Source organism: Hordeum vulgare, chromosome 3H (assembly GCF_904849725.1).
Source record: "Hordeum vulgare subsp. vulgare chromosome 3H, MorexV3_pseudomolecules_assembly, whole genome shotgun sequence".
Classification (NCBI taxonomy): Eukaryota; Viridiplantae; Streptophyta; class Magnoliopsida; order Poales; family Poaceae; genus Hordeum; species Hordeum vulgare.
Window position 1 is genome coordinate 505,739,308 of NC_058520.1, and position 24,539 is coordinate 505,763,846.

At 42.5% G+C, this 24,539-nt stretch overlaps 1 protein-coding gene across 4 annotated transcripts in view; it reads left to right on the forward strand.

The window, feature by feature from the left end:
• Positions 1-21,153, forward strand: part of LOC123444531 (protein MON2 homolog) — a 35,267-nt gene extending 14,114 nt beyond the window's left edge. The window contains exons 10-44 of one of the 4 annotated variants that reach the window (XM_045121271.1): positions 139-240; positions 1,604-1,684; positions 1,762-1,814; positions 5,025-5,094; positions 6,805-6,868; positions 6,982-7,130; positions 7,206-7,330; positions 7,421-7,478; positions 7,703-7,800; positions 10,301-10,388; positions 10,475-10,540; positions 10,611-10,670; positions 10,764-10,850; positions 10,978-11,152; positions 11,990-12,033; positions 12,123-12,254; positions 12,327-12,455; positions 12,533-12,585; positions 12,665-12,713; positions 12,942-13,000; positions 13,861-14,009; positions 14,087-14,241; positions 14,394-14,522; positions 14,616-14,701; positions 15,129-15,244; positions 15,339-15,451; positions 16,332-16,455; positions 16,536-16,654; positions 17,385-17,589; positions 17,682-17,853; positions 18,315-18,639; positions 18,765-18,931; positions 19,029-19,150; positions 19,279-19,480; positions 20,680-21,153. In XM_045121271.1, the coding sequence (XP_044977206.1) occupies positions 139-240; positions 1,604-1,684; positions 1,762-1,814; positions 5,025-5,094; positions 6,805-6,868; positions 6,982-7,130; positions 7,206-7,330; positions 7,421-7,478; positions 7,703-7,800; positions 10,301-10,388; positions 10,475-10,540; positions 10,611-10,670; positions 10,764-10,850; positions 10,978-11,152; positions 11,990-12,033; positions 12,123-12,254; positions 12,327-12,455; positions 12,533-12,585; positions 12,665-12,713; positions 12,942-13,000; positions 13,861-14,009; positions 14,087-14,241; positions 14,394-14,522; positions 14,616-14,701; positions 15,129-15,244; positions 15,339-15,451; positions 16,332-16,455; positions 16,536-16,654; positions 17,385-17,589; positions 17,682-17,853; positions 18,315-18,639; positions 18,765-18,931; positions 19,029-19,150; positions 19,279-19,480; positions 20,680-20,758 (4,005 nt within the window). In that variant the 3' untranslated portion in view covers positions 20,759-21,153. Of the gene's footprint in view, positions 1-138; positions 241-1,603; positions 1,685-1,761; positions 1,815-5,024; positions 5,095-6,804; positions 6,869-6,981; positions 7,131-7,205; positions 7,331-7,420; positions 7,479-7,702; positions 7,801-10,300; positions 10,389-10,474; positions 10,541-10,610; positions 10,671-10,763; positions 10,851-10,977; positions 11,153-11,989; positions 12,034-12,122; positions 12,255-12,326; positions 12,456-12,532; positions 12,586-12,664; positions 12,714-12,941; positions 13,001-13,860; positions 14,010-14,086; positions 14,242-14,393; positions 14,523-14,615; positions 14,702-15,128; positions 15,245-15,338; positions 15,452-16,331; positions 16,456-16,535; positions 16,655-17,384; positions 17,590-17,681; positions 17,854-18,314; positions 18,640-18,764; positions 18,932-19,028; positions 19,151-19,278; positions 19,481-20,679 lie in introns of those variants that run through there. The other 3 variants (XM_045121272.1, XM_045121274.1, XM_045121275.1) reach the window with 3 other exon arrangements.
• Positions 21,154-24,539: the final 3,386 nt, after the last annotated feature.

The following is a 24,539-nucleotide window of genomic DNA, read 5'->3' on the forward strand; positions in this document are numbered from 1 at the left end:
CAGTTGCAAGGAAATTAAAATATATAAATGAAAGTGAATTTTCATGAGTTCTTTACTATTTCCATTTCCCGATTTCATGCATGATCCAGTTATTAACTGATTCTGTGTTGATATGTTTGCTGATTTATTTATCTTCAGCTTGAAGGTGAAGCAGGGGAACCTGCTTTTCGCCGTTTAGTCCTACGTTTGGTTGCTCATGTTATCAGACTCTACAGCTCTTCACTTGTCACTGAAAGTGAGGTATTGTTCTGTCCAAGCTCATGTGCACGCCAGTACCGCAACGGGCCTGTGAGCCACTAAATAGTCTGAATTAAACCATCTAGAACGATCAACTTAAGCTCCAACACAGAAACTTTCTGATAACTTTAATTGATCAACCGGAGTCCAGAAAACCGCTGATAATAACTAGGCTTTGTTTGGCATTGCGGTGGATTATGGCAATTGGCAATCTCTTTTCGTAGAACCACTTTCAGAGGTTTGCATTTTTTGTTAGCTACGTTGTCTAAAACTCAGACTGTGAAAGGAAGATATTACTATGTCCCAGATGACAGAACAATCCACTGGAAACGCGAGAAGAGCGATGAGATAGCAGTATTTATATAATTCTAATAGGAAGTGCTGCTAGATCTTTTGCTAATGGCTTTCCTGCAGCAGCTTTAAATTAAGCACTGGCATCGAAACTCTCTGACGTGATAAGTGGTACTCCCTCCATCTAGGTGCATTAGGCATCTTAGGAGGTGCACTGCAACCTAGGCACGCAGAGATTGGGGTAGGAGAAAAAATTGAATGGCAGAGGAAGCCAATCACACTATTTCTTTCTCAACTCAAAACGTGCTATTAATTAGGAGACCTCTTCAAATCCAAAAAGTGTGCCGCATAAATTACATGCATTGATCCTTCAATTAATATATAGGGTCTAATTAATATGCATGCAACTAGTATTACTGTAACATGCCTTAGTGTTTTGGGATTATTTGATTTTCGTAAGATGTCTAATGCACCGAGACGGAGGGAGTATCACCTCAAGGTGCAGTTCTATCAGTAAACCCCTTCTTCTGTAATATGTAAGACTGCAAACCTATACTTAATGTAAGTCCAACCGATAACTTTCGCTAACTATTGTGTAGGTTATAATTAGAAACAAAAGAACTGCTGGACTAACTATCCAGGTTCAGTATACATATGTATGACTGGTCTTAAAATAATAAAGACAATCTTGACCATTGGATCTTATCTGGATTGTTGAGATTGAGCACCAATAGTAACCAACATCTTTCAACAGCCTTCTATGAATCAGAATTATTAACTTTACCTTCTATTGACATCAACAATCAGCCCTAGTTTGTTCTATCAGTGATTTAACAATTGATCTGAGCTGTCATTCTGCTATTTTAATGGTATTTCGTTCCATATATATTTCCCAATAGGTTCAACCATAAGATTGTGTATGTTGAGCAAAATAGGTTGTACTTTCAGTTCACTTAAAGGGTGAAATAGTTAACCAGACAGCTCTATATAATAATGACTTAACGAGTGTTCAAGGTGCTTTTACTTTATTCTGGTTATTTATCCTACATGAGCAGTAAGATGCTTCTGTTGACAGGTATTTCTGAACATGCTTGTGAAAGTTACCCGCTTGGATTTACCTTTATGGCATCAGATACTTGTTCTCGAAATTTTGAGGGTAAGTTCCTTGGATACAACGGAAACTGATGTTTGTCGATGATCTGTTCTTACTTGTGTGTACCCGTTGATTACCAGGGTTTTTGTGTAGAAGCTCGCACTCTGCGCTCCCTATTTCAGACGTTCGACATGTATGTATTGTATCGCCCTAACTCCATGCTTTCTTATGATGTGGCCATTCTATGCCTATGGCTGAATTTATTGTTGACTTGTCTAGAAGCTTCCACATCATGCTTGTGTTGCAGGATAGGAAGTTAGTGTCTGCATATCTTTCCCAAAAATAATTATTGGCAATATTATAAACTGGCTCATAAGTCACATTCTGTTATTAATTGTCCGTTTTTAAGAGAATTGGTTCCAGGGTTTTACTTGTGTAGGCATGTAGGTAGCACATATCATGATGGAAGTTGTATTCTGTTGAAATTGTGTGACTTGCTTCATTTGTCTGCGAGAAAGGTCTTTTAGACAGTGTCTTGAGACATGTTTGGTTCCTTTCCATCCTTTCTGCCTCTAATGAGGTGAACTACCGAATATCTAATCAGGATTCAGGAAGCTTTATCTTCTGTGAAGTTTGTCATAGTTCATTCTTGTGCTATGATAGCCTTGCGAGTCTAGCGGGACTTGAAAATATAGTCGCGGTAACTCGATACCAAATTAGGGATAATTGTGTGATGTATTAATGCATAGACTCTTTTAACTTTTACTTCATTTTCACACCTATTTTAGGCTAACCACATCTTTTATGTCAAGTTATGCTAATTGAGTTAAAGGGTGATAAGGTTGCAGTGTTGTCAATAGTACTGTTGCTATAGGAAAAGTAGGTAGATTCAAGAAATCCTCCCGGAGAGACCATGATCCTAAAATGTTCAGCATCATTATTTGTTTATGTTTAATCGATGGAGACATGGTTTTTAAGGCGTCCCTGAAGCGTCGCCTAGTCGACGCCTAGGCGTCAGAGCGCCCGAAGATGGCAAGGCGTCGGGCTCGCCTTAGGCCATCGTCCAAGGCGTCCAGATTCTCTTGTTGAGGCGTCCAGGTCGTCGCCTAGGCGGGGGAGGCGTCGCCCTGGTCCAATTTGGACGCCTTGGTCCAGGTCGAGTGGGAACTTGTGAGGGGCGGGGCGGGAAACAGAAATTGGTCGGGATTGGATAGAAATTGGGGGGCAATCTGAGATGTGTTAAAGTGTATATGTGGATTGCCTAGCCCTTTCCATAAGTTCGGACTTTTGGTTGCGTTGGCTAGTGCATGAAGCTTAACATGGTATCAGGGCCTAAGGTCTTGAGTTCAAGTCCTGGTTTTCGCAGTTTATTCAAAAATTGCTACCGCCCCCTATGTGTCCACGTATAGGCCTCTTGAGCCATACCTCTGAGTTTGTCCACATGTTGACTTTCCTAGTCACACGTGAGAAGAGGGGGTGTTGAAGTGTATATGTGGATTGCCTAGCCCTTTCCATAAGTTCGGACTTTTGGTTGCGTTGGCTAGTGCATGAAGCTTAACAAGATGAAATAGATGGGAGAGAGAGTGGGGAACACACCGGTGACAGAAATCGATCTGAGAGAGAGAGAAGAGCTCTCTCCTCTCAGGCGGCCCCTCCTCCGCCAGATCCTGTCTGCCGGCCAAGCTTCCTCCCTCGTCCAGCTTCCTCCCCATCACCGGCCAAGCTTCCTCTCCTTCCCTGGCGCATCCCTCCCCCAGCAGGGCAACATGGTAGGACTGCCTTCTCTCCCCATGGTCTCTTTCCTCTCCGCCCCTCACTTCTGTGCTGCTGTGTTGTGCTGTGCTGCTGGAGGAGAGAGTGGGGAACACACCGATGACAAAAATGAACTAAGGCGTCGCCTTGCCTCGCGCTTTAAGCGCCTAGGCATTGAGGCGCCCCCCAACGCCTTAAAACGCCTCGACGCCTTAAAAACCATGGATGGAGATGGCAAGTCAAATCTCATTTTAAAAAGGTTCACTTCTTAGATATCAATGAACCTTGTTTTCTTTTGGTGATTGGATGTATATAAACGTCCCAAGGGAATTTAAGGATTCTAACATGTGACATAGATAGTTGTTAAGAGCATCTCTAGCAGATCCCGCAACCGACCGGCCCACAAAATTCTTTTACGGTTTCCCATAAACGAAATTGATGGTACGGAGATGCGAAGACAGAACAGACCCCGCATACTTCACCGGAGTTCTCGATTTTGAAAGTAGTAGTTTGCGTCATTAAACATCACCGGAGTTCCACATAGAGCATAATTCATACAAGCTTAATAAACATAGTTCAAACGGAAATTAAACTAGTTCAAACAGAAATATAACGCGGGGTTCTACTTAAACTAAACTAGGTTCTACTCGTCGGCATCGGAGCCAGAGTTGCCATCACCGTCGCCGGCACCGGAGCCGGGGCCGTGGAGGTGGTACTCCATTAGGGTGCTCGAGAGTACCTGCTCGAGCTGGTACTCCTCGCACAGCCACGGGACGTGCGCTGCTGCAGCCTTGTCGCCGGCGGCGGCTGCCTCCTTTGCTTCCCACCACGCGCGCTCGGCCACCCGGAGGCGTTGGATGGCCAGATCGAAGATCCGCCCGAGGCGATGGAAGTTTCTCCACGCCGGCGAGGTGGCGCTGTTGCTGCGTGACAGCGCGCCACGGCGGTGCGCCTGCTCCTTGTGCCATTCCTCCACCGGAGGGCGGAGGGATGAGCTCCCGGCCTCGTCGTCGTTGCGCCGCTTGCGGCCGCCGAACCCCCCTCGTCCACCACGACGGGCACCCGCTGACTCCATCTCCGACAACTTCCAGTGGTTAAACGTGACGCAAATCGCAGCTGGAGGGCGCTTGATTTCTTGCCGGAGGAGAGCAATCGCGGCGGAGGCGGATGGGGGGAAAAGCGGGACGGGAACCCTAAATCGTCCCAGATCCGGCATATATACCGGAATCGCGGGCGGTTTGCGGGCCTTTCCGCAAATGTTTTACGGGCCGGGCCGGTTTTACCGGACCTGCTTGGGCCATCTTTTTTGGCCCTCCCGTAAACCACCGGAAATACGCGCACCGGCGAGGTTATATGGGATCTGCTAGAGATGCTCTAACATGCTACTGGTGTGTTTAGAGCAAAGACCTTATTGGGGTTGCAACTAAGGTTTTTTTACCCTTGTCTAGATTAACTGATGAAGGCAACAACTGAAAGCCCCTCTGTTATGTTTTAAATTTGTTACCTAGGTCAGAAGCCTGCTTTGTACCTCCTTGTCATACGAGTTACTACACTGATGCTTTTCATTTCTGGGCATACATTATTCATTGGGTACATTTATACTTACTTTGGAAAACCTTAGTTAATATATGTATTTTTGCTATTAATACAGAAACCCTACAAATACTAATGTTGTGGAGAACATCGTTAAAGCACTTGCTTTGGTGGTAGCTACTATTCAGGTGATATGCCTTACCACATAACATTCTCATTTTGGTTTGTTGGCATTGCACTTCTAATTAGTCTCGTTATTTCAGTTCCTTGTGTGTTCTTGTACCACTTTCATGACATGACTTTCCCTTTTTCTTTTGGATAGTAGATTCTTTATCTATTTTTGTGCATTATTTGTGTCTCAAGATCGGATGTATTGACTTGGTAATTCCATCTCCAGTATAAGCTGCCTTTCTGTTTATGCTGTATTTAGGGCCTGTTCTGATCTCCTCCCACTCCCAACTTCACAAAATCTGGGTCGGAAGTCAGCCCGAATGCGATTGCTCCAGGAAGCTGAAATCCAAGAAGCCATTCTTGGGCTGTAGTTCATTTTTCTGAATCTGAAGCTGAAGTTATTTACGGACGAATTGCCACCGCCACGGAAAACGTTTCGCTCACCTCCTCCTCGCTCGATTGCGCAGGGACCCGCTTGCTCACATCTCCCTCCCCTTCGTGCAGTTCCGCCCCAGATGGGCTCCTTCTAGCCGGCCCAACATGGCAACCAGCAGGCCTTCAGCGCCCGTGCTGGGCTGCCAGCTCATCCAAGCGATGAGAGAAGCTACCACTGCTCCAGAACGTTTTCTGTTCGCCATCTGAAGCAAGAAGTGACCGAAGAAGCTAGATATGAGAAGTTCTGAAGAAGCTAGATAGTTTCAGAACAGGCCCTTACTATTCTTGATTTTAGATGAACTGACTTCTCACTCATGCTGATAGGCATCCGTACCATGCTTGACTGGCATATTTGGGCATTGATGTGCATTTATGATGCAAATGACTAGCCTTTTTATTTATATATTTATATGTGAACTAAAAGTAGTTGCAAATCCCAAATTGAGCTTTGTCGAAAACGGTAGTTTTGATAATACCCTGGTTTTTGTTTCTCTGAGCAAGTTCCATGCTTTCAGTAAGGCACGTCCTGTCACAGTATCTCATGAGCTATCCTCAGCCTGGCCCTAGATATTGTGCTGCCGTGTATTTGAGCCACCTAAGTTTGGTGAGACATCATAATACTTCCTATAGTTCACCCTGTAGGTCTAACCACACAATGCACACAGGCGAATAGAACACAAAGCTAATCTAACACTTAACAGGTATAAGCCTGTGTTGCCCCTATTAGATGAGGTGATCCCAATGTCTTTTTTCAACAAAAGGTCATTCTCTACCTGCATTAAAGTCACGGGCTAACATAGAAACAACATAGAAACTGGCACTGCAGCCGTGATGAGTTGATTCCAGTTGTATGTTATTTTTGTGGAAGACCATTCCTAAGAAATTTCTTACATTACAAAACGGAGTGGAGAGTCACCAGGCCTGTATGGCTGGGTGCAATGCCAGACCACCCGAGCTATGCTTTTCTTATCTTCTGTCATCCATAAGTGCATTTTCCAATGTTTTCTTGGTATGTTCTCCCGCTTTGACTTCAGCAGCTCTCCTTTTAGCTAACTTCCTATCTGAGTATCCTGTTTTCATCAATATAGAGAAATAGAAATTATTGCTTGCTTAATTCGTGTGCACAGGCGTAAATTTGGTCTGTGTTGTTTACATAACATATTGTCAAATCTCGCTGACAAAGTCTTACAAGAAACAGTGGGTTTGACATGACTGATGCCTGTTCGTCGTCATTTTGCTTCTAGTGCAATGGTACATTCCTATACATATATTGAGCATACCTTCTATTATAGGCTTCAGATTCAAGCGAAGAGACTCTTGCAGCTGTTGCTGGAATGTTCAGTAGTAAAGCTAAAGGTACCTTCTACGATGTTTAAATTCCGTTGATAGTTTACTTCTTCTGTTCTCTTCGTTTGTTTACCCAAATTGCTGAATAAATACGAATAAAATAAAACTGATATGATTTACAGGGATTGAGTGGAGCATGGATACTGATGCATCAAATGCTGCTGTTTTGGTTGCTAGCGAAGCACATACCATCACTCTTGCCCTTGAAGGCCTCTTAGGTGTAGTTTTCACCATTGCTACTTTGACAGACGAGGCTCTAGATGCTGGTGAGGTAAGACCGCAAGAAAGAAAGAATTATTTAGAAGAATTTGGGAAGGTAAATTTAATAACTGTTTTTGCCTTTAAGCTTGAATCACCAAGATGTGAAGTGGATCGTCTGGTATGTAGTGGACAATCAGCTCTTCTTTGTGTCGCCATGGTCAATTCAACATGGTTAACCATCCTTGACTCCCTTTCACTTATTTTGATGAGGTGAGGTCCATATTCAAACTTACATTTTTCGTGTACTTGAGTTTGTTTTCTCGTTTTCCTATGCTTTGCTCATGGGAATCAAATTAATAGGTCACAGGGAGAAGCTATAATATTAGAAATACTGAAAGGATACCAGGCATTCACTCAGGTGACCATAATAGCCTGTTTGTTTTACTTATCGCTTTGGAGGAAAACCCTGTTTTAGTGCTCTTATAGCATGACACCCACTTGCTATGGCTTTTAAATGGGATGCTGATGTTTGTTGTTTCTATTTTATCCTTTCTAGCCCTACTGTCTGTTGTAGTTCTTTCTACAGAATTATACCAATTACCTTTTCTTCATCATGATAATATGGCACGTAAACTCTTGCAGGCCTGTGGAGTGCTCCGTGCTATAGAGCCATTAAACTCTTTTCTAGCATCGCTTTGCAAGTTTACAATCAATAACCCAAACGAAGGGGAGAAGAGAAGGTATGCTACTGGCATCTTGTTTGTGAGAATAATAACACACTTCTACGGGGAGCTCCTCTTAAGTCTGTCTTGCATTTTGAATACATGATGGCTTTTTCAGTATAATGAGCTTAGTTACTATATATGCATGTCTAAATGATTGTGGTTTGCGGTCATAATACTCGTTCATGTGATGGGTTCAGCCATGTCACCTGCTGATCATTAACTTCAGGGTACATAAAAAGAGTTTTCTTTCTTTGGGTTTGCCCCTAAACCCAATGTTTGCTTGTTCTATTTTGACCTGTTCCCTTGCCATGAGCGAATTGGAATGGATCAGAGGCTGGTGGGATTGACATGATATGGTAGAATTCACTATACAGCTGTTGATGAGCTCCAGGCCAATAATCTGAAGCCCATGGAATTTATCCTAGGAAGGAAAGACAATTCCAAATCTGTTGTCTATGAATCTCACGGAGAGTTAGATCCTGGCTTAGGATGAATGCTGCAATTCTCTTATCTTCGGCCAGCACACGCGTCATGCTCAATGGAGTGCCTGGCCGCCCGATCTGGCACCGTCGTGGGCTGCGCCAAGGCGACTCCACATCACCGCAGCTATTTGTCCTGGCAGTCGACACGCTTGCCCGCCTCATGCACCGGGCGCTCCAGACCGGCATCCTTCGGCGCCTGCACCCCCGCCGCAATGTCCCGGCCATTTCTCTATATGCCGACGACGTGATGCTGTTTTGCCATGCTGAGATGGATGAGGTGCTCGCCGTGAAGAGCATTCTGGGTATCTTTGAGACCTCATCGGGCCTGCAGGTCAACTACGGCAAGAGCTCGGCCACGACCCTGCATGGCGACGAGGATGGCGCCGTCTTGCTGGAGGCTCTTGGCTGCCAGTCTGCGGACCTGCCCATCACCTACCTGGGCATCCCGCTCACCACCCGTCGACCCTCCGCGGCACAGATGCAGCCGCTGGTCACCTCCCGTCGTGGAAAGCATGGCTCATGAACAAGGCCGGGCGGCTGGCACTTGTCAAATCAGTCCTCAGCGCGATCCCAACTCACCAGATGCTTGCCTTAGCGCCCCCGAAGAAGACTCTGAAGCAACTAGAGAAGATCCAGCGTGGCTTTCTCTGGGCTGGCCGCGAGGCTGCGCTTGGAGGACACTGCCACGTGAACTGGTGCATGGTCTGCCGGCCGCTCACATATGGCAGGCTGGGTATCCGAGACCTCGAGCGCACGGGGATCGCACTCAGACTCCGATGGCTCTGGCTATCGAGGACGGGCGCCGACCGAGCTTGGCAAGGCCTCGACTTGCAGTTCTCCCACGAGGAGCTCGGCCTCTTCTACGCCTCCACCTTCATGGTGGTAGGAGATGGCCTCACTGCCCTGTTCTGGGAAGACCGCTGGCTGCACGGGCAGTCTATACGCGAGCTCGCGCCCCTGCTATACCTATGCATTCCCAAGAACAGAAGAAGAGCGCGGACGGTGGCGGAAGGCATCGCCGGCAATGCCTGGGCCCGAGACATTCGCGGCGTAGTGGGTTTGCAAGAGATCGGCCAATACCTGAGGACATGGCAGCTTGTGGCGCACACTATACTGTCCACCGAGCCGGACAAGCTCGTTTGGAAATGGACGGCCAACGGTGTCTACTCGGCGAGGTCTTGCTATCGGGCAACCTTCCACGGATCATTGACATGCCGTTCTTGGCAGCTCATCTGGAAGGGATGGGCTCCATCGAAGGTCAAGTTCTTCGACTGGCTAGCGAACCTGGACTGATGCGGAAAGGCTCGCTCGCCGAGGCCTTCCCCATCACGACCGCTGCCTGCTATGCGACCAAGAGCCGGAGACCATCCGACACCTGCTGCTCACCTGCCCTTTCGCGAGGCAGGCCTGGCACGAGGCCCTATCCTGGCTGCGCCTACCGGCCCCGTCGCCGGAGCATGATGCCTCCATCCAGGACTGGTGGATGAGGGCGAGGGATGCCACACCACCATCGCTTCGCAAGGCGCTGAGGTCAGCCGCGCTACTGGTGCCCTGGATGATATGGAAACACAGGAATGCGTGTGTCTTTGACCATATTACTCCGTCGCCCGACGAGCTCTTGGATAGGATCAAAGATGAGATGAGGTGCTGGGCGAGAGCCGGGGACAAAGGGCTTAGGGTAGTCTTGCCCCCATCCTGGGATGTCCACTAAACCTCTTGTAACTATGCTGTAATCGTCCCTTAGGAGGCTGTAATCCCCCTTCTTTTCAATACAAAGAAACGCAAGGCTCTTTGCGTTTTCTCGAAAAATAAAATGAATGCTGCAATGTAGATATTGCTGATTGCTGATTATGTTAATGTGTCAATTTGAAATCTAAACTTTGCCATTTAAGTGTTGGGCCAGCACATTTATTATCATTTTAATATTTAGGTGATAAATTTCTTTACACTAGTTCTTGAGCTGTCTATAAAACAAAGCCATAAAGTTTTTCATTAACCTTGTGCAATTCTTCTCTTCTTCTTATACCTGTTAGTAGTATCTTGCTCTCTCCTGGATCGAAGAAGCCAGAAACTTCGATGGATCAGCGTGATAGTATTATTTTGACACCAAAAAATGTGCAGGTAACAGGCGAGATTTTCAGCTATGTTGTTTCCATTGCTTGCTCAATTTGTATTACATATCTATAGTTGGTATTTTTTTAATCCAGGCATTGCGGACACTTTTTAATGTGGCACATCGATTACACAATGTCCTCGGCCCCTCCTGGGTTTTGGTAAGTAGAGAATTAGATTAACTAGCTCTAATTACTGTGACATTATATCTGATTCTTGAAAACTTTTAAGGTTCTGGAGACTCTTGCAGCACTTGATAGAACTATTCATTCTCCGCATGCTTCAACCCAGGTTGCACAGTGTGAAGTCTGTTAAATTCTTGTACTAGCAATGTTCCCATAGGTCTTAAATTTTCTGAACTGGTGCAACATATTTCTCTGGCAGGAAGTATCGGCTTCTGTTTCAAGACTCTCAAGAGATACATCTGGACAGTACAGTGACTTCCATATTCTCTCTTCTTTAAATTCTCAGGTCAGGAGGCAAACACGATATTATAGTTATTTTTTCTTTTGGTCATAATGTTTCTTTTTGCTGTTTTTCATCTCTTAACTACATTTTGCATTCATTTGAATGCCGCTTTGTTTCTTTGTGGATGTAGTTGTTTGAAAGTTCAGCCTTGATGAATGTAGCTGCAGTTAAGTCACTTTTATCTGCGTTGCATCAATTGTCAAGTCAGCACATATCAGGAAATTCGCAATTATCAGGCCAGCAGATTGGGAGCATTGCATTTTCAGTGGAGCGCATGACATCGATACTTGTCAATAATCTGCATCGTGGGTGCTTTCCTTCTTGAAGCATGGATATGTTCTTTTCTGACAAACTACCTATTTAAATCAGTGATGATCCTAATGTTCTGTGCTATAAGTACTCAAATAGACACTCCCTCCATTCCAAAATATAAGGTGTATTAGTTTTCAAAAGTCAAATATGTGCATGTTTGACCAAGTTTTTAGAAAAATATATCAACATCCACAGTACCAAACTTATATCATTAGATTCATCACTAAAAGTATTTTCATATTTTATTTATTTTGTATTGTATATATCGATATTTTATTCTATAATCTTGGTCAAACATACAGAAGTTTGACTTCACAAAAATCGATACACATTATATTCTGGAACAGAACGAGTATTTGGTAAAACAAAATAATAATTTATTTGCATAATAAAACAATTATGTTTGCTATTTTCTGCTCTAATTTCACATGATGAACATAATTTGCAACTGGTGTCATTTATTTTTAGTACATGTGAACACTCATCTTGCAGGTCTGTATATGGCTATAAATTTATATCATCTCATATGATCGTATCCATGCCGATAGATCACATTAAATTATCATCCTTGTTTTGTGAGCGAGGATGTTCTGACATGAAATATGGCATAACAATTTACCAGTGCGTGAAATGATTATGTGAAAGAATGAGCTTTGAATTATAGATATGAGAGCTTTCTAAGGGTTTAACAACAATGCACTGAACTTAATCTTAAACTTTAACTCATAGTTACAACTGAATGTGCAGTATAGTTAGGATATAAAGGTTATTAATTCCATAGTACTGTGTCTTCATTGTTTCTTACATTGACTTGTTTCATCATGTTACAGGAGTTGAATCAATATGGGATCAAATTGCTGCACACCATCTTGAGGTAGCAGTGCATATTTTTGTATTGACTGTTAGCTTTATTATTGTCATTTGTAATGCCTCGATGATCTTGATGATGGCAACAAATTGCAGCTTGCCAATTGCTCCAACCCACAATTACGTAATATGGCGCTTGATTCGTTAGATCACTCAATTTGCTCTGTAGTGGGTTCTGAAAAGTTTCAGGGAATCAGTTCAGCACCTCATCCTTTGAAAGAGTACCAAGTAAGTACGCAAAAAACTTTCTTATTCATCTTCTGTGATCTTCTCTGACATTTTGAATTCGGTGCTTGCTAGTTGGTCGAAGAAAGTGAAACACGATCATTTGAGTATGCAGTTTTATCTCCATTGGTGATCCTTTATTCGTCTAACAAGAATATTGATGTTCAAATGGGGGCACTGAAAATTCTTTTGCATGTTCTTGAGGTACTTAGTTCTTACTTAGTTCTGTAGTCTTCCATTTGGTAGGTCATACAATATACTTCTTACTCGTACTGTTTCAGAGACATGGAGAAAAGCTGTCCTATAGCTGGCCCAGCATTCTTCATATGTTGAGGTGTTACTGCAGTTCATGCTTGATTTTTTTTTCTATTTTGTGTTTGTTACCTGTAGTTCCTTACATCCATTTTTTCTAGGTCTGTTGCCGATGCATCTGAAAAAGATGTCATCTCCTTAGGTTTCCAGGTAAATTCCAAACCACAGTCTTGATGTTTGGCTTAACATGGTAGTTTAATTGTAGGTGTGTAGCTCACTTCGGAGCCTGTACTATCGACCTTTAACACCAGGTTATGGATATGGAATGAGACTGTAATGTTCACTTCTAAAATGGAGAACGAGTCAACAAGAATAATATGTTCTTTTAGTTATGCCAATAACCAATTTGGTAGTCTCAACAGTCACTTTTTTGTACAGAGTGTACGTGTAATCATGAATGAAGGACTGGCGACAATACCTGTACAATGTCTTGATGAGTAAGTCTTGAATTCTCCATGCTACCAGAAACTACAAAGATCTCCATTATTATGTATAAGAAAAATCTCTTTTTGGTAGCTGGTCGGACACCAAAAATGCTTAAGGGCCTGTTTGGATAGGTGCCCACGGCTGTTGTTATGACCAGAGGCCCAGTTAGCCAAACTGGCCCAGTTATCTTAATAATATTAGGTGCTTAGCCCAGTTTATTATAGCCTAGGGAACTTATATATAGTCATGTAATCAACACTTTTGAGATTAAGCAAAGATCAATCTATTTTGATCGGCTCCAACTAGGAGCCGGTGCCCTAACCCTAGCCGCCTCTTCCATCGCGCCGCCGCCCCCATCCGTGCGAGACGGCGCCCCTGCGCCGGCGACCACGGCCGATCCCCTCCTTCCCCTACAACCTCCAGCCAAGACCCGTTAGAACCCTAGTTTCTACCAGCTGCCCTGACAATTTTTGGCATTGACCAATGGGTTGGGCACGCGTTTGGATCGCAGCCAAATTTTTAGATCCTAACCAACTTTTTGTTCACCTGCGCGATGATTCCACACTCGTGTGGTGGTGAAATCCTGGCGGCGAATTCGCTCGCCAAAAAATTGGCATGCCATCGTTTTGGTAGGGCTCCTATGTGCACCATCCAAACAGGCCCTAAGTCATTCATAGAAGTTGCAAACAATAAATGCACTAAGTAAATAATCCTTGTTTTTTACCAGGAGATTTAGTGCATGCAAAATTTATGATGTCTGAGCTGTAAAGTTAATGATGCTCATAAAGTTGGGCATGTACATGCAAAGTTCATGAGTTGTTCATAATATCTGCTTCAGTTTTTTCTGATTCTTTTATGCCAACAAATGCAGATGCATTTTGGTTACTGGGGCGTATGGTGCCCAGAAAACTGACATAAACATAAGTTTGACAGCAGCTGGTCTTTTGTGGACTGCGACCGATTTTATTGTGAAGGGATTAAGTGGCAGGTCTGTTCAGAAAGCTAATCACACGAATGAAGGTACATGGGCACTTCAGATAACATTACCATTCTTTTTGATTTTCTGTACTTAATACATGCTCTCTTTTGGATTGCAGAGGTTCAGTTGGGTGTATCAACGGAAGAGGGAGATATACCAACCAGTGAGGAAGGTGTCAAGCGAAATCCCTTGCAACAACTGGTTGATTACAATAAGCTGTTCTTTTCAGTTTTTTCCGTCCTTCAAAAATTGGGTGCAGATGACCGTCCGGAGGTATGTCTTTTCAACATGCCATTTGTTCTGTGCATGTCCATTCATGATTTGCTTAGCATCTTCTGAGTAGCTTATTGGTGATTCCGTGGCACAATTGATAATTTTTGACATATACAGCCCAGCATATTTTATACAATTTTTTTTATTCCAAGGTTCGGAATTCAGCAGTTCGGACTCTGTTTCAAACTCTCTGCACCCATGGTCAAAAACTTTCTCTAAGTATGTGGGAGGATTGCCTGTGGATATATGTTTTTCCAATGCTAGAACATGTTTCCCACTTGGTAAGTAATGTAGCAATTGGCTAGCATGTTTTGATATTTCCTTGAATCTTCTTCACTTGTAATTAGCCCCTAATCTACTATATTATTTTTCAGGCATCTACCTCGTCTAAAGATGAGTGGCATGGGAAGGAATTAGGAACTCGTGCAGGGAAAGCTGTTCATATGCTTATCCATCACAGGTTTTCAGTCGTTGAAAGCACTGTAATCAGATTGTATTTGTTTCATATGATTTTTTTAAAGTAAAAAAGCCACCTCTGTTATTTGGTTAACTCCATTATCTTTGGGTCACCCCACAAATTGGAAGTTAAGTTGGTCATTGAACCTACTTCCATCTTGATTCTGTAGGCTAACTTGTTTTGATTGTAGCGCATGTGCACGTCCGCGCTCATGTACTCTGATTAACTACACCCACCTTGTTTATCTTAAGAACTGAACCTGAATGGATGTGAATTAATACCATTACTCTCACCACTAAGCCGCATGTCCATTCGTGTTTAGTCTTACTCATTCTGGCATCATAGGGTCGAGTTCCTTGTGATCTTTCATGTTTCTTGCCCTTGTTCTACCCTTTTATTTATCTGATGGATTGTTCTTTTGTTTATCCAGTCGAAATACAGCGCAAAAACAATGGGATGAAACTATTGTTCTTTTATTAGGTGGTATAGCACGGCTTTTACGATCATTTTTCCCTCTCCTCCAGCAATTGAGCAAATTTTCTTCCGGTCAGTTTTCTGTAGTGGCTATTATGCTTATGTGCATACCAGTTAGTAAATTACCAGTAACTGTTATTGACACACTCTGCTTAAAATTGTTCAGGTTGGGCAATTTTGCTTGCGTTTCTAAAAAATAGCATCTTAAATGGTAGCAAGGAGGTAGCTCTTGCAGCTATTAACTGTTTGCAGACATTTGTTAGTTCAAACTGTCCGAAGGTTGTCTCTCTCTCTCTCTCTCAAATAGCTTAGTATAGTTTGCAAGCTAAATTGAATTGTTGAGCTGTCATTATTTGCCTGTTCAAATTATTTGTGATGGTGAAAGCTTAATGTTGTATTTTTCTTTATATGGGAACAACTGAGTGTGCTACCTACTGTCCTCATGATTTAAACACTGTTACGCCATGACCTCCTTTGCTATCCCCTTGCCCCCTCTAAATTTATTTATACACAGTTTTAAACATGTCCTCGCTTTTGCTATCTCCTTACCCCTCTAAATTTATAGTTCTAAACATGGTATCGTATATGTCATCTCATGATATAATAGGAAATATAGCTGTCAAATTAATGAAAGCACTAACAAAAGATGATTTCAGTCTGTATTGTTGATAATAACATTGTTCTTGAAGCGAATAAATCTGTTATTTCTGGACCAAACTAAGTCAAACTGGAACTGTTTGACCAGTGACTGGATAAATGGAGTAATTGGCATTTTAGATAGGTTGTGTAATTGTGGACGTGTTTACCATCTTGGCAATGGAAGCTGTGAGAGGAATGTAATCACCTGATGACTGCTATTACGACTTATGACTGCAGTTGCTGTTTATGTTTTTTGTTGCATCTGAAAGAAACAAATCAGATGTTCTCACAGCTATGCTGGGGCAGTGTAACTTTAAGGAGCCTACTTGTTCTTCAGAGATTTAAACATTTTCTCTGCATTTCCCTATTAAAGGACTTGATTTACACGTTCACAGTGGTATAAATGGCATGTCTTCGGCTTGTCACATTCTTTTATTGTTTCTGCTAAAATCATGAGTACATGTTTTAAGATAAAATCATCACATATACATGTTTGATGTATAATTAATAAAATTTTCAGGGCAATCTAGAATCCTCCTTTGTCAAATCCGTTCTTGATATTTACGAACTTGTTCTTCAAACTTCACCAAACTATAAGAGTGACTCGGCTGATAAGGTGAAGCAAGAGGTCCTTCGTGGTCTTGGTAAATTTCTGGATTTCGTAGTTTGTGTTGATAAGTTCCATGTGTTGCAACGAGCTACTAATCATGTTGCATTCATGCAGGGGATCTTTACGTTCAAGCGCAATATCTATTTAATGATGACATGTATCTAAGGCTCATGGCTGTTATGCATCTAATGATTAAGAGTTCCATGAATTCTTCAGATTATGATAATGAATTGGTATGCTCGTGAACTCCAATTTTAGTATTGTTTGCTACACTGTTTAGTTAAACATAGAATTCTAGAAGTGTCCTGTGTGTAAACTGTAAAGTATGTTGATATTTTCCCTGGTTAGCCATGCACAGTGGGGAGCGGGTTATGTTCGTGCTTTTAGAAAGGTAAATTGTGGGCATTATGAGTAGGACTTACACAGCCAGTCAGAACTGGCTGTTTCCCACTGTTTGAGGTCCAACCAGCCTGGGATTGGAATGTTTAGTGGTGCGTTACTGCCGTCTGCAAGTTGCTCGGCTTACAACCATTTTTGACCAGTTCCAAATGTTTTGACTGGGAACAACTAGTTTAATGTTCCCTTTCCGAAACTAACAGGGGCCCACAACAAACCTGTCTCTTGTTTTTATACCCTGGATAGGATAATACACCATGAAAAAAGCTTTAATCTCTGTTTTGTCTTTTAGATAGTCCCAGAAGGTGCCTTTTATTCCATGGTTCTTTAATTTACTCTTCTCATGCTTGACAGAAATACATGCAAAGCTTTTGCTGTTCTCTTAAAGAAATATATTCTGTGGTACTTATTTTGTGACAACCACAAAAGAAGCCTTTAATCTTCATTTCCCTCATATGTACTCTTGGAATCTTTTCTTTTTTAATTCCTGTTCCTACCTTGACAATTTCCATGCTGTAGGACAGGATGTATTGAACTTCATAACTCACTTAGCTTTTTATGCTTTAGGGTAGCATCCCTGCTGTGCAGCGTGGTATCTTAGAAATAATTCCTATGCTACGCCCAACAATGATGTTATCATCAATGTGGTCGCCTCTCCTGCTTGAGCTGCTATGCTATCTTAACGGAGAAGAAAGCCCCCTGCACAGGAATAGTAGAGAAATACGTGAACAGAATTCTGATGCACTGGCCAATGGCACAAAGCGTGCTTCTGGTAAGAAATGCTATCATATCGTACACACATGTTTGTGTAATTTAAGAAATATGATATCTTGAGCAATTTGTTGTAATTTATCATGGCCACAGTTGAACGAGGCCATATCAATGGCAGTGGCACAAAAGGGGATACTGTGGTGGGCTGTGGCTGCGGCATTCTATTTGTAGAAAAGCTTGTGCCAATCATGGTCAACCTTTTCCTAGAGGCTCCACCAAATGAAAGGTGTAGTGCCTCACCAGAAGTTATTCAAGGTCTTGGAAGGTAAATTGCCTTAGCTTTACAGCCTTACAGTCCCTAGCAAAGCTTTGGGGGTAATAGTTACTCCGTCTGTAAAGAAATATAAGAGCGTTTAGATCACTGTTTTAGTGATCTAAACACTCTCATATTTGTTTACGGAGGGAGTATGTTGTAAACCTGTGCGTCTAGAGTTCCTTAGCCTTTCATGTGTTGAACATAACTTGTGTTGGTTGTAAACCTGTACTCATAACTAGAAGACTCTAGAAAACATTACTTAAAGGTTAAGACATCTCAGCTTCTACCCATAGTTAGAAGACTCTGGAGAACATTACTTGAAGGTTATGAAAATGAATACGACAACATATGACTTGAGGATCGACTTAGAACTCAAAATTGCCTTCTGTTTTTTTTTCTTTACCTTTCTCTACTGTCCCTCATCAGATTGTTTATTTACTCCTTGCTTACTATGGAAATTGTTAACACAGGTGCATGAACACAAGGAGAGACAATCCCAGGGGTACCCTTTGGAGAGTTTCTGCTGAATGCTTCAATCGCGTTGTGACAGATGAGGTGAGGCAGGAAAATGCTGAATGTGGAAGTGACATGAACTCATATAGACTTTCTAGAGCTCGCTTCTGGAAGGAGGTTGCAGATGTGTACGAAACCTTCCTTGTTGGATCTTGTGGGCGTGTGTTGTCTTCAGATGTTCCTTCAGCTGACTCTGCTACAGCTGATGAGAGCCTTGAGATGACTGTCCTCACTGTTTTTGGAGACAGTGTTCTGAAATTGCAGAAGGAGGCTCCTGATGAGGTTTGTTCATAAAAAAGACGTATTTTTTTTAGCTTTGCAGTTGTACATGAGAAATAACTAGTTGCGGCTTGGAAGAGTTCTAAAAAATATGTCCTTGTAAATGCTCAGTTCTGTCCATCTAACAGGTAGTTGAAAGGCTTGTTTTCTTCCAGGTATTGCAAAGGCTTGTGAACTGTCTTGATCGTTGTGCATCACGAACAGGATCCCTACCTATTCAAACTGTCGGTCTTCTACCATTGCACTGCAGCAGATTTTCTCTGGGCTGTTTGCAGATGATGTTTTCTTTAAGCAGGTGCAACAATTTTTTCTATTTCATTTGCTTGCTTATGCCAACTACCAAAGTGAGAGTACACTTAGAACACAATGTTAACCTGTTCCTTTAATTGCAGTTGTATATCGAAGACAAGCTCATACCCTGCAGTATCAGAAACCAGCAAAGTTTCTATTTCCATTCTTACAAAGCGATGTGAGGTTATACTGGGTCAGTTTTTAGCGGATGAAAATGACCTAGGTATTTTTCAATATCGATGATGATTTAACCTTGAGCTTTCTTTTATAGTAACGTTGTTGCATCACTAGTATATTAATTTTTTACAACAATGCCGCCAATTTTGTAATGATAATGTTATATTGTTGCAGGAGACCGTCCATTGCCTAGTGTGAGGATTGAAGAAACGGTTTGTGTCCTTCAAGAGCTTGCTAGGCTAATATTAGACATTGAAACAGCTAATGCTCTCAACATACCACTGTACCTGAAAGATGCTTTACGGGAAAACCAGTCCCATGGGAGGGCCCATTTGTTGTTGTTGCTTCCCACTTTCTCTGAGCTTGTCGTCTCAAGGTAAGAGAAGGGTTTTCTAGTCCAATAGAGTTACTAGGAAGTACTCCCTCCGTCCCGAAATAAGTGTCGCAAATTTAATACTAAGTTAGTGCAAATTTTGTACTAAAGCAGCGACACTTATTTTGGGACGAAGGGAGTAATATAGAGCTACTGTTTCAGACAGTAAGAAATACCTAAATTAGGTAGATATTGATTTGTGAAATTGTTAGCAAGTAATGCAAAGTTACAACCAAAGTTACCACTGGTAGTTGCTGTACAGTTCACTAGTGGCTGTCAAATACTGTATAAGGATTGTAGCTGCAATTGATTAATAAAGAGCTGTTAGGTAGCTACCCAGGTAACATGTAGAATCGCTTGTAAATAATGCAGATCTATCCCTGGCATAGCTGAGAGGTTCCCAGTAGCACTAGAGTTTCCAGTACATATCATTGATAGTCGCCAGTACATAGCACAACTCATTGATAGTTGCCACAAATAATGGGAGCTGGAACTGTAGAGCCGTGGGCAAGTAATATCAGAGTTACGCTATGGCAATACAAACTGACTAGCAAGTTACTTCGCTGATTTAAGTAATAGCCACTTTCTGACCATAAACTAGCTGTCAGCTGTGAAATAACTTGTGCCATCTCCAGAACGTAAGAACTGAAATGTTGTGTAGATCACCGCAAGTGTCAATCTTGTAGACCCAGTTCGAATGATCATTTAAAGGTTAGAACTGAAATGGTCACAAACTATTGGGATCTTTCCCTAGCAGGAAAAATATTGCCAACTTGCTATAACTATTTGGCTCTATTTACCGGTAATAAACTAATGGATAGCTGATAGTTGCTGTTAGTTGATCAACTCAGCCAGATTTTTTTTTTTTGATAACAACTCAGCCAGAATTGTGTTCCTGAATTTTCTCATTAATATGAACAATTGTTTGTACTCCATAAAATAAGCATAAATGATTCCTGTGGACTATTGTTTTCTTAAATAATGTCTTTCGTACCATACATGTTAAGTTGTAGAATACACATAGTTTATAGGATTTAGGTAGGATCTCAGATTCTATGATTCAACCCAACCACATAATCCTGTCAGAATATATCCTACACAATTGAGAATCTCAATCCTTATTTAGCTTTGGGTTCATTTGAGCCATTATTTTTCTTGTTACTCTTCATATTTACACTGGCATTCTGTTGTCCCTGCATCAGAGAAGCCAGAGTTCGGGAGCTTGTTCAGGTGCTTCTCAGACTCGTCTCCTCAGAGCTGGGCCTGCAACGCCTGATGTAAAGATGAAGGATGAACTCCATTTTTTTTGCTGGATTGGAATGCTATGTCTTCGTTAGTATTCCACCTCTTCATTTACATACATGATCCTGTATATCCGTCATGACGGGCAAGAGGCGCTCGAGGAATCACATCTATAAATGAATAGGGTTGTACATGTAACATTTTGTCGAGTAAGTTGTTTTCAGTTCTGTAAACATTAGGTATATAGCCAATATTCTTCATGTTTGACGTAGCAGTAGTCAACCTCTAGCTGTGACAGTAACTTGTATTTTGAACTGTGGATCAAGGCTGTGTTGGTGTTGATACAAAATAATGAACCATCTATACTGATGAATGATCTGTAAGCACATTCAAGCCACTACAGTTATATTTGCCACCTTGGCGTGTGATTTTTATTCTGCCAGAGGTTTTATCAGCTGTCGGAAAGGGTTAGCTGACACATATGTTATATGTATAAATTTGCACGGACGTGCAGTGCTAGAACAGTGGGAACTTTTCTGCTTTTAAAATGCGTTCTTTGTGTATCTCGTTCTAAAACATGGTAAGATATACTCCCTTCGTTCCTAAATATCTTTTAAAGATTCTATAATATGGATTACATACGGGGAGCAAAATGAGTAAATCGACACTTTAAAATGCATACATATACATCTATATGTAGTTCGTATTGAAATATTTAAAGACTTGTATTTAGAAATATAGGGAGTACAAGATAGATATACATAGTATGAAAATATATTTTTATAAAGAATCTAATAGGTGTTCTGTATAATATGTTTTTCCACAAACTTGATCGAATTTAAAGACATTTGACTTAGGACCAATCTAGAACTTCAATTAATTAATTTGGAACTGAGGGAGAGGAGTACTAGCTAAATGCTCTTGCATTGCTATGGAAGTTCCATTATTGCATGAGTTGGTTGGCTAGTGTCATTGTAGTTCCTAACCTTGTGTAAGTAAAAATGTACATAAAAAACATTAATTGAATCAACTACACAAATGTTTATCATACAATTTTGTTATCCAATTGGTTTGTGTAAATAAAAATCACCCCACCGATCACGTTTGATCCAAAATCACCACAACATAGCATGTTTTATGTCGTAGATCAACCCAACCAAAGGCATGCAACATGAACTCAACACCATTGTCACTAAAGAAATCATGACCGCCTCCAAGTCTACCACCACCATTTCCTCCTTGTCCATCACCATCTCCACCCACATCCACACAACCATCACCCCATCTTCACAACCACCACCACCATCATTCCAAAGAGAGACCTTCGTTCAGGTAAAGATCACTCCATGAGTGAGCTCTCAAGACTTTTTTTTGCCGTGTCATCCATTGTGGTTGGGTTCATTAACATGATAGCACGTTCTTCGACTTTCTTTCCATTCACAAGCCTCTCCTCTTCTAGTGCAAGCCTATGCTCATCCCCTTCAACTTCCTCTATCCGGCTGCCAACCTTGACCTCCATTTCTCGCTTCCAACATCTTGAGCTCATTCCATCTTGTTGTCTTCTCTTCTTTGTGTTCGGCCGCCAAGGCTTTCTTGCTCTCAATCATGGCCACAAGCTCTTCTTTGTAAATGCCATTCATAGGCTCCTCTCTTGTTCATCTCTTTTCCAATCTTGTTACCATATGGTCTCTTGTTCGGATTTTCATCCTCCTCGCCATCTTCATAATTGGGTATGCTTAACCTTTATCTTTCCGGTGTGGTCTTAGAGTTTCTCCTAGTTCGCTTCTCATTTTAGCAAAGTTCTTAGTAGCAATGGTCCAATCTGAAGGGCTTGTGACCGCACTTTTTATTGCGTTGCTTGAATAGATCTTGGATGATAGGCCCATTCTCTGAGATTTGCACACCACTCAGTGGAGCATGGTTGACTTGATCAATACAAGCGGACCATCAGTTGCATTGGTCTTGGATGATACCTCAACGGTGTCCACGAGAGCCTTGTATGCGTCTTGATGTGACTTTCACGGTGTTGTTTGTAGTACTCGACAATCCTACACCACAACCAGTCGTTTGATTGATCTGTTTTGCCCGATGCATCAGGTGGCATGTTCACCTAAGAGCAAGTACAATAAGGTACAGTCAGCAGGCTGTAAGGATTAAAATACTATATTTTTGCTGAGTTGGATGAGAGAGAAGGGAAGCGGACTCTTCGTGAAGAGCGGGCTCTAGCACGTGCTCCTAGGTGCTTTGTGAGAATGAAAGGTGGGCCATATATGATAAAAATAGTACTCTTCTATAGCTAACTATTGTACAAGATAGCTATAAGATGGGCTATAAGATGGCTTATAGCCATCAGTTGGCCATACTATTAACCATGCTCTAAGTGTGAAACAAAGCAATATATTTATCTTGACAATAGCTGTGAGTTCTTGATATGGATGGTGCCTTCACAGTTGATTTATGTCTCCATGAGATCATCATCCTCTTCGACCTCCTCCTCCTCAGCCTCCCCTCCTCCTCATCCTTCAGTTCGGCCTCGAAATTCTGCCCGCGCTCTTCTTGTTGATCAAACACCGAGTCATAGTTGAGATCGTCAAGCTGAAGCGAGTAAAGTCTGAAAAAAACCTTGAATTCGTACCTCCTGTCGAAATTGACCCCTCACCTTCTAATCCCTGAAATCGATACCCTGTACTTATCAATCCCGGTCAATATTGACCTTCTACCTATTTGGCACACCGGGAAAATGAACAATCCCAACTGAACTCATATGCTACTCTCACTGACAACTCGGGTCCGCATGTAAATTAATTCCCTCTCCTCCCCTCTTACCCGTTTTTTCTCTTGATGTTCAAACGATGAGATAAAAAGAAGACCCGAGATGTCTAGCCAAAATTGAAGGGCCAGGGAGAGCACGCCCATGCGCCTCTGTGAAGACGACAGTGAGAGGTTCGGTAGTGGGGAAAGAACTGGATGCCCAACATGGTTGCCGCCGCGTTCGGCATCGCCGCATTGGTTCTTCGGTGCGCCAAGGCCGCCGGCCCCGCGCTCAACTTCGTAGGCTTTGTCGTGGCCTGCCTCAAGCGCTTAGTACCGAACTCAAGCACACACTTGATCGATTGGTCAATCTTGAAGACGCACGCAAGTATAGAGAAAATGCCTGATGGATCCTTGAGGATAGCTAGCTTCCCATGTGTAGTAAACTAGGAGTAGTAGCCTAGCTACCGGATGCTTTGCTTGGTCGTTCTAGACTTCTGGAGTAGCACAACTCGGCGAAACACTCACGCCTCACGGGGACGCTGCCTAGCCGCCGCCAGTCCGACGACGCCTCCCCGGCCGAGGGCATTCCGGCAACCTTGGCCGGCATGAGGCGTGTATTTAATATCGCGCCTATCATCACTTCATCAGTTCCTCTCCATGAAGGTGCGCTCTGCCAAGCTCTCGTGCGCCCAATCAGCGAGGGAAGATGCTTCCCAGGGCACAACCACTCTCAGAGCTGCACACGCCACCAGCATCATCGAGTTGCCGCGTCGTTTCATTGGTGTAGCAGATGTAGATTTTGGAGAGAGAGAGAGAGAGAGGAGAGAAACAAATTGACACGATGAAGATGACATGTAGGTCCATCCAGTCAGCGATGGTAGATAATGATCCCGTCGGGGATTGTGTGTTTCTAAGACACCAAATAAATCTAGGCTCGGACAAGGTCAGGATTGATCGGGATCGATAAATATGGGGTGCCGATTTTAGGGATTAGAAGGTGAGGGGTCAATTTCGATGGGAGGTACGATTCAAGGTTTTCTTCAGACTTTACTCAGCTGAAGCATAT